At 33.6% G+C, this 10,312-nt stretch overlaps 1 protein-coding gene across 2 annotated transcripts; it reads right to left on the bottom strand.

The window, feature by feature from the left end:
• Positions 1-2,334: 2,334 nt before the first annotated feature.
• On the bottom strand, positions 2,335-6,248 carry LOC140894631 (polyadenylate-binding protein-interacting protein 12-like). 2 transcript variants are annotated; one of them, XM_073303193.1, is made up of 11 exons: positions 6,026-6,248; positions 5,252-5,886; positions 4,910-5,017; positions 4,780-4,824; positions 4,604-4,676; positions 4,411-4,523; positions 4,261-4,320; positions 4,124-4,171; positions 3,971-4,039; positions 2,861-2,922; positions 2,335-2,771 (listed from the first exon to the last, which is right to left on the bottom strand). In XM_073303193.1, exons 2-11 carry the CDS (start codon positions 5,813-5,815, stop codon positions 2,714-2,716), a joined length of 1,200 nt encoding a protein of 399 aa, XP_073159294.1. In that variant the 5' UTR covers positions 5,816-5,886; positions 6,026-6,248; the 3' UTR covers positions 2,335-2,713. The 2 variants fall into 2 exon arrangements, with proteins under 2 accessions (XP_073159294.1, XP_073159295.1); XM_073303194.1 differs by having other exon boundaries at positions 5,315-5,886; positions 6,026-6,246.
• Positions 6,249-10,312: the final 4,064 nt, after the last annotated feature.

Raw genomic sequence — 10,312 nt, forward strand, 5'->3', positions numbered from 1 at the left:
GCCTGAGCGAATGGTACAACCCATGAGGAAATCGTTGTTGTCTTCCTCTATGTTTTCCGGGTTGCATGGTGGTTTACGGTGTATGCTCGGTCTTGACACGCTGGGGGTGCATTATAAATCAGAACTTATGTGAGCGCACAAGGCAGAGACAACGACTCGGACCATGTCCCTTCATGGTAAGCAACAGTGAATGTGGCTAGCTGACAAGTAGCGGGGATTCCATATATATACATGAGGAAGCGAGACTGGGCTTGGCGGCAAACAAGATTTTAGTGAAATTCTACAAAGTCAGCTTTCGCTAGGATTTTGTAACTAGGGATTTTTGTTTTGGGTTATTTCGTGGAAGGTGCTATAGGCGAAGGGGAAATAGCTGTGGAGGATTGACGGCAGTGTTGTCCAGGAAGTTTAAGATGATTGAATATTGTCCTCACGATAATGTTTGTCTCCACCGTAGATCAACAAAAACTTTGTTGCAAAAATTTTTATTGGAAGCCTCCTTTTTTTTTTTTTTCAACCGTAGAGAACATGGGAATAGATTTCGTTCCCACAGACGGCGCCAATTGATGATGTCGAAATTTTACCTCGGGTTCGGTCTGATAGAATGGATCCTCCAATTCTCCAATTAAACAAATCGGGTCGAGTATCAATAATATCTGCAAGAGCAACAACTAGGTCAGGGGGCGCCGAAAGTGTTTTCGGCGTGACCCCTCCGATGCCTAAGTCAGTGTCTTGAAGGCAGAGGGTATGATTAATATGAAAACTGAGAGATATGAGTGCGTGAATGTAAAAGTGAGGGTGAATGTATGATGAATGATGATTAGTGAATAATGAATAATGATTAATGAAAAAAAACAACTATAACAATACCTGTATTTATAGGGAAGAATAATAAGTTACCTGGTAGAATTATAACATGTCCTGGACTAAGACTCTTCATCCATTGGTCCCTTTATAAGCTTATCTCTATCTCGTGAATATTTGAAAAGATCCAAGCTTATCTCATACATATCAGAATCCTAGTTGAACTAGAAAAGGTTACCTGCGGCCCATTAGAAACTGCCTATGTCGGCCCATAATGACCAGCCTTGATCAAAGTCCAACATAGCCCAAACTGGGATGGACATTGACATGTTGGGCCATATCGGGTAGACCCATTATAAACGGGCTTGGGTTGAAATATTTTCTCGGGATAACAGATTTTAATATTTTTGAGAAATAAATCTGATTTCAGTACATCGAGTAATTAACAGAGACGAAAAAAAAAAGAGAAGGTTTTTAGGATTTTCAAACAATAAAAATAAGACGTCATAATATATAATATTTAGTAAAGAATACGCCTTTAATATGATTGAGTTAGAAATAAGTAAATTCCTTCGGAGGTGGACATGGCTTGGCTAGTTAACGTGGTGGATCCTATAGTGGATACACAAATAAATCAGATCCTTCACGTTCTCTAAAGCTGAAATACGTCGTGCGATATGCATCGATGCGATATTACTAGTTATCCGAGGTACAAATATTACGCAACTTTTATTTTTAGTCCATGGTGAATTACTAGTTATCCGAGGTACAAATATTATATGACATAAACTTTTTTTATGTATAGGTAGCTACGAACTTTTTATTGATTGTGCAAACAGTCACAATCCTCAAAAAAACTTGAGATGCTATGGAATGTGAGCAAAAGAAATCAGAAAGCGCCTACACAAACTAACAATATCAAATTTTATTCACATCTGTCGTTCGACTAATTTTGTATCCTATAGTATTTCTTGTTTTTGCTTCTTCATCCCATTCATCTTTTATTTGGATGAATGGTGTATTTCCTGCGTGACTAGTTAGACTTGTAAGGAACAATTATAGTTAATAATATTACAAGTTTCTCCTTTTGAAAAAATAAGTAAATTCCCATTGTATTACTATATTTAGCTTGAAGGGGAATGTAAGACGTGATAAATAAATACTCACTCACGTGGCCGAGGGACCAAATTTTTATTCATTCATTTACTAAAAAACAATCAACATTTGAGTCTACGACTTGTATTATACCCACTGGTCAAGTCAAAATTGGACGCAAAATACGTTTGAATTCAACATTCACTAGCCATCTCAAGACCAGGAAAAAAAGAAGAAAAGAATGAAGAAAATCTATCCTACTGATTTGTTAAATAACAAGATTTCTGGCTATACGACAAACAGAAACCAGAAAGGTACAGATAAAGATAAAGATAAAGATAAAGATGGATGTTCAACAAATCTCAGATTGGACCTTTTCTTAGTTCTAATAAGATGAGGTGTAATGTAATTCTCCGATAGTAACATAAACTTTGCCGCTAGTGTCAAATGCTCAAAGCATAAAATATGATTAATAAGCAAAATTAGTTTCACTTCAGTTCAGAGGCAGGAAACAGAAGAGTTACATTGAGGCACAGCCTACTGAAATCGACATGATAATTAAGTCTCGGAAATGGTCGTCGTTCTCTACAAGCTTAACAGGCAACCATAGATATCCGATGGGGGTGAAACACCACCTTAGACGCAGTAGACAGAAAACTAATAACATAAATGCCACGAAATACTTTTAGAAAGTTTTGGAATCTATGCAATGGGTTTATATGTAGAGAGAGAGAAGAGAAGAGAAGAGAAGAGAAGAGACGAGAAGAGAGAGGTGTTTATCAGAAAATCAGCTCATGACAGAAACTCGGCAAATAGATCAGTGCATGGACTGGCGTGGTGCACGAGGTCGCACGGGGGTCTTCGATGGGCTTACCCTGCAAAGGGTATCAAGATGAGACCAATTTGTCGTAAGAAAGAGAGGTGGTGGGAACAAATGAAATGGTGTAAAGGGAATGAATCAAACCTTATGGGCAGCAATCCTAAGACTGCACCACTGCAGTTAAGAGCAGCGATTGCACTTTCAGCCTGCCAAACGATAAATGCTTAGGTTGAAATTGAATATCATCTCAAGTTGCAACAAGAAGATGACTGAAAATCTTTCCCACACCCGCACCATCCCCCTCCTATAAAACCGCCAAAAAAGAAAGGGGCTTGCATAGTGACAACAATGTACTAGCAGTCTCTAATTGCACAAGAAAATCAAGGATTCCACCATAAATCAAGATCCGATGTTGAATGAAATAAATAAGAAAAAGTGCCCAAAAGACACTACCCAGGAACATGCCAGAATACTTGATGGTTTCCTCTGAAGAGGACGATCAAAACCAAAACTGAAAAATCGAGGAAAGGGGCTGATAAATGGGCATCGAAAACATAATTCCCGACAAGAAAGCAATTTCTTTAAACTCATCCACCAAATTATATGCAAAATGAAAAAAATGATGCTAATACGCGAAACGAAATTATGGAAATAGAACAATGAGGTTCAAAGATAATCGAGTCCAAAGTTAAGATCATCAACGCAAACTTGCTTGTCACCAGAAAATTAAAAAGTTAAGACAACAACGATTGTTTGACAAACATCCGAAGTTCCCAAGGAATGAGTTGGAATTAAATTATAAAAAACTTATCAGGTTTTTCTTAAATAAAATCGAAAAACTACATAAACCCTTCAGCTCTTTACCCCTGAACAAACCACAAAAGCTATACTCTTAAGACCTCGTGCACAAATTCCAAATAAGTTGATAAGATTGTAAATGACATTCATTGATATGTAAAGAGACTATTTATGCTAGTAAATAGACTTTCCATGAAGTTAAAATGGCGCACAGTGGATGGAATCTATGTCCTGACAAAAGGAGAATAAAACAGGATGCCTTTCCCATTGAATCGATAAAAGTTCCGTTAATGTAGAAAATTTTCCATTGAATGTGGCTAAATTATCATTCCCATATATCACAAGAGATCATTTTCTAGCGTAGATTTCTCCACAGGGAAAAGATCAGCACCCAAAACTTATCCAATATCATATGTTAAAACTAACCAGCAAGATCTTGAAACAAGCGTTTCTTACCATAATAAACTCCACGAAAGCTATACGAGTAGAGTGATGAAAGTCACCAAGCAACCTCAATCGATGAACCTGAATCAAATAATTAAATCCATGGGATGGTTAAATTATCGAGAAAAGAGTTAATTCCAAGTTATCGAATGGGCGTAGACATACCTCACCACAAATGGACTCAAAGAAGAGTTTGACATCAGCTTGAGTAACCTGCATTCAACAAGCAAATAGATCAATGTTCTGTAAATACTTATCATCATTCATCAACATGTCAAATGTACAGTAAACTCCACAACTACCTTTTTATCAATGTTTGTACAGTAAATAGTTCTAGCACACATCTCCCTTTCATCCTCAGACTAGTGGCACAATAACAGATTTTGAGTTAGTGTTTAATCCTTCAAATAAACACATGTTACAGGTAACATGTAAAGGAAGTAAATTCTCACCCTAGGTAATAATGTTGGATTAACTGGTGCAATTGCAGTTTTGGAAGGCAGCACTCTCACAGGATAATATCCAAGCATAGTTCCTGCCAAACTCAAAGCATTTCTAGCCCCTTCTGCAAGTTGTTCCAGAGAATGTCACGTGATACAACTCTGTTAAATACTGTAATAGTCGCCAAATAACTGGCCAAGTTACCTTCATCCGTGAATTCAACAAACGCAAAACGCAGAACCGAATTAGGGTCGCCACAAACACGGCAGTCCACCACCTTCATTGAGAAACGCAAAGTAAAAACGCTTGAAACATGTACCATGTAAGAAATGCCGATTCGAACCACGGGGTTTAAGGAATAGTTACTGACAGGCACTTACCTGTCCACAATTAATGAAAAGAGCAGCAAGTTGCTCTTCTGTAACCTGTATTTCAAACAAGACATGCTGTTACTAAAAACTATCAGAGGTACTGGAATAACACAAACCTCAAAATCTAAATTCTATGTACCTGATGATCGATGTCAGATACATACACAGTCCTCCGGATCACATCATCGCTTTGAGCCATGCTTCGGCTATTCATCCTCCGTTTCCCCTGAGGATAGCCATTTCTCTTCTGTACATAATAAACCATAAGCAAAATAAAATAAAAAACCTTCCTTAAGCCCTATAGCAAAACACGATTAGAATGGTGAAAGGCAATTACCCATTACTATAGTTCATTCAAACCCATTGAGTTAATGTGATTAAAAAAAATTAATCTTCATCAAGCAAATAATGAAACATACAGTTATATAACCTGATTATTACAATGAAACATCAAAATAAGAACCAAAAAAAGGTGAGAAACCTTTTCAAGAATTGAATAGAAACCCTTTTGGCTGGAGAAAAAATTGCCAAATAAAATACCAACCCTTCTGAAAGAATTTCCTGTTGGAGCTCCCGAGTTAGCATGCTGCTGCAATAAAAAGCCGTTGGCGCTGTACCCAAAGTGACCTGCAGCCGCCGCAGCAACATGTGGCGGCGCCATCAGCAACCTGTGGTGGCCGCCGCTGCTAAAGGCGGCCAGCGACGGTGGCACAAATTCTTCCGCCATCGGGTTCAGTTTGGACAGCATTTCCTCTAAATCTCTCATTTCCCTCTTAAACGCCTCCCCTCCATCAGCATCCCCGTTAATTTTCTTCTCCAGAGACACTCCATTGGCGTTGATGGCGTGCTGCTGCAGCTGATGATGGCCGTTGGATATTTTCTGCTGCATCAGATGGTAGCTCTGATCGGTGGGCTTCGTTGACTTTTGGGAATCACCAGCGGCTTTCGTTGACTGCTGATGATGATCCCCAGCGCCTCCGTGCTGCGCCACATCCCGATTCGATGACGTCACCGCGTGAACCCCAGCATCTTCCACCACCGCCATGATCAAAACCCTTCAGAAGAATTTTCTCTACTAAATTTTTTTTCTTTATCTCTCGTATTTTCTACACGGTTCTGCCATAAAACAAACACCCAAAAAAGCAAGAAACCAACACCGAAATTAATTATCTACTTACATCGATCAAACCATCAAATTTTTTCTCTTTTCCACAAATCCAAAAAAAAAATTAAAAAAAACAATCATTTTTTTTACCTGATGGATGAGTTCTAAACGGCTGCCATTGAACAAAATAACTGGAAGATCGCGAGCCAAGAAAAATATCAAACTAGAGAAAGAAAACAGAGCAAAACTTTTTTTAATTTAGTATTTGTTTTATAGTATTCAGAATATTTTACTGAGTCTGAGAGGAGAACATAACATATATTATGTAGAAAATGAAAAAGTAGTACTACTATGTATATATGTAGAGAGAGAGACGCAAATGTTTTAGTGAGATAAAATAAAGCAAATAGTGTGTGTTTTCTTAGGATCGTCCGTTTTGGCTCTTTTTTTAATTTTAATTTTTATTTTTCGCTTTGTTCACCACGTCCCAAAACACCACTGCTGATGCCAGTCTCACAGAAACTATTATTATTATTTATCCAACACACATTAATTTAGCAGTAAAATCACAAAAACTTACGAATCCGAAACGAGATTCGGAGTTCGAGATTCAACTGTAACGAACATATAGATTTTGTGAGACAGATGATATGTCTATATATATAATGAAAATTAATTTTTCACATACCTTTTGCTAAAAAAAAAATTAATTTTTATGTTATAGACTTTTTTTTTTTATTGAAAATTAAAAATTTCCTACCACGAGTGTTTTTGTTATTGGATTAGGGGTAGAGTAGATGATGGTAAAGTCGCGGTGGATCGTACTATTCAGATTGATGACATTTATGTATGCTCCAAAGTTTAATGCATGTGGACCCAAATCTATTAAGTAGGCATCATCAATTCAATTTTATATTTTTAGAGTTGGATTTATGTGATTTTGTTGAAAATTATGGATGGGATACGTTGATTTAAGTACAATTTACATCTAGTTTTCTTTTTGGCATTAATGAATATTATTGTTTTAGTATGATATAATGATCACACAAGAAAATTCATTAAATTGTTTTACAAGTCATATTTGTGATACGATCTACTATTCGATTTGACTAATGAAAAAAATATTATTTTTTAATGTATATGTGAATTGAGTCCACTCATCTCAAAAATATATATATCCGTGACACTGTTGCTACTAAAATCAAGTCAATCTTTGGTAATCATCGTAACAAAAACAAGTACATAACTACACATTCTAATATTCTACAACGAATTATTTCGTTATATTTATATCTAATGAATTAAAATTTAAAATATTAAAATACATTGTATTATATGAGTTAAAAAGGCTAGATGCACATTGCGACATCATTAATAGGAAAAAAAATTCACATGACATGATATTCATCCATACCAACTTAAAATGATTTCTTTTATTCTCCTATGTATCGTGCATCACTGATTAACGATAATTTTATTATAAGTAAAACAAGGAATGGTCTAAATATTTTCTCTTGTGAATTAAAGAAATAAGTTGTGCTCTGAAAATTAGTGAAATATATGTTTGATTTATAAAATATTTGGAAGTATATCCTTGTTTATTTTTTCTGGGAAAAAAACACTTATTTGCAATCTGATGGCTCATTAATTGTCGTCCATGGTTATGAGAGAATTATGATAATTGGATCGAGTGAGAATTATTTTTTCTTTGATTTTCATTTGCACCTGTAAATTTACACACACACACATTTATCATTTATTATTATTATTATTATTATTATTATTATTATTATTATTATTATTATTATTATTATTATTATTATTATTATTATTATTATTATTATTATTATTATTATTATTATTATTATTATTATCTATACTGTTAATTAAAGGAAAGTGATAAATAATAACTGGATTTTAGTGAGGCCTTTTTTAATATATCAGTAATGCACTTAGTTATTTTTTTTTTGTGTTTTCCAAATTTCGTGTTTTTTTTGTATTTTTACAGATATTCTTATTTTATAATTTGATTAAAAAATTTATGAAACAAAAATAAATTAAAAATAAAATGATGATTGTAAAAATAGGTAACGTGTATTCTGAGACACTAGTATTAAATAACAATAATCTCTATAATAGAGACAAAATTATTTCCTGATCTAGTTTGTTGTATTTTTTCCTCCCATTTTCATTTTTATTAATTTTTTGGAGCTTACATTTTATTATTTAAAATTTCTCTATCGTTAATATTCAAAAATATGGTATGAATTTTTTTTGGATATAATGATTCAAATTATAGTATCACCCTTCAATTGATTATATAATTATGATATTATCTTTATTTAAATATAAAACAAATTAATTGTAAAATATATGTAATTACGCAATGTCGATACAGATATATTGCATGAATTTATATATGTAAAATAGATTAACTCGGGTCATACTTGCAATATGTGAAAAAAAATTAATACTTTTAACATAAAAGTAATATTTTTTCATAGTTCAGGTCGGTGTGAAGATCTGTTCATAATTTTGACTCATAAAACTATTTCAAGAGACCGTTTGTGATGTGACATTATTTTATTGGACCTACAATTTATCACATATTTATCACATCCAATATAATAGTGTCACATCATTGGTGGGCATGATAGGTGGGCACTTGAAAGAAACTCTATACATATATATATATATATATATATATATATATATATATATATATATATATATATATATTTCGTGTGTGTGTGTGTGTGTGAAAGGACATGGAATTGGATGAGCCAGGAAAGAATCCTATGAGCAATTGACATGAATCGTTGGTGGTACTATTTTCCGCAAACGCCACTGCCATGTTCCACGTGTATTTGGCATTTTGCGTTACTGTTTTTTTTTTTATATATAAAAAATAAATAATTATTATCATTAATATATTTTGTTTTTTTATATCATTTATTAATATAATATTAACTAAAATCATTTTGCCAAATTGGCAGTGTATTTGGCAATTGGCTCTTTCGAATTAGGTGGTAATAAGGGAATCGGAATCCTGCCGAGTATGTACCACAAATACATTCATTATATTTATACATTAATGATCGGACACACGCGTGCGTGGTGTGTGTGACAGAATTTTATATTTCAAATTTCTGGTTGAATTATGGTATTTTTATAGGTTTAAATAAAAATTATTAATTTTCACGGGAAATATAGAAAAAAACACAATGTTAATTTTCAGATTACCAGTAATTATAAAAAAAAAATCAATTGTTATTGTTAATTATGATTAAATCAGGCAATTGAATTGAAAAGGGGCTGCGAAAAGTGGAACAAGTTACAGAATCTTTTAAATTTACCCCAAAAAAAAAATTACAAAATCAAAGTAATGAAAAGTGAAATGGGCAAAAGATCTTGACGTTTATCTAGTGCGATTTATCATACTAACTTGATTGGTAGGTTATTGTATTAGTTCGACAGTTTATTTACCTTCATAAAATAACGATTGCGGGTTCACACATAATAAAACAATAAATAAATAAAGATGAATAATTCGCTCTTATATCAAATCAGGTTGCCCCTGTCCAATTAAACTTGTAAATTTCAAAAAACAACTCCAATGTTTAAGAAATTGGATAAACATGTATATTTTACGTAAGGGAATGAAACTGGCAAAATATTCACGCCACTATGATCTTGCAATCATCATAATTAAGGGATGCCAACAAGTCAATAACAAAAGAATTAACATATGGGGAGTGTTGGATGTAAATTAAGCAAATCTATGCTCCACGATACATAAGATACACAGTGATTAATTGAACTTTAATGAATTTTACATAAAACTTAGGATCTTTCTCATAATCCCATCCATTATGGTTAACAAACAAAATACAAACGATCGAATTGATTTTTCCCTTGAAAAAACTTATCTACTCTCTCTGGTGTCATTTCAAGTGAAAAATGCATATGTCCCAAAGCCAAAGGGTTCGGTGAGTATTTAAACATGTTTTGCTGGTTGTAATAATATACCTAATCAAAGAAGGAAGCTATTCATATCAGCCAAAGGAGATTTTAAACTATGATTTGTTTAGTTTCTTCACATCTCTGACTTTATTGGTGCTTTTAGAATATGAAAATATGAAGTTGAATTTTTTTTTTTTTTTTTAAAAAAGAATATGAAATACAAAAATAAGAAGTTGAAGAAATAGGACCTTTCATATGGGCCCACATCCAAGCGACCATCCATCAAACCTTGAATCTCAGCCATTGAAATTAATTGCAAATATATATGTGGCAGTGGTCATATTCTTGCCACCATTACCAGCAATTAATAATTGATCCCCAACCTACAAGGCACAAAAGTATTAGGCAAAGTGTTGAAAGAGACGTGAGCATATAAAAAATAAACAAAAATTATTGGGATGCGTGTTCAATGGT

This window comes from Henckelia pumila, chromosome 4 (genome assembly GCF_033568475.1).
Source record: "Henckelia pumila isolate YLH828 chromosome 4, ASM3356847v2, whole genome shotgun sequence".
Classification (NCBI taxonomy): domain Eukaryota; kingdom Viridiplantae; phylum Streptophyta; class Magnoliopsida; order Lamiales; family Gesneriaceae; genus Henckelia; species Henckelia pumila.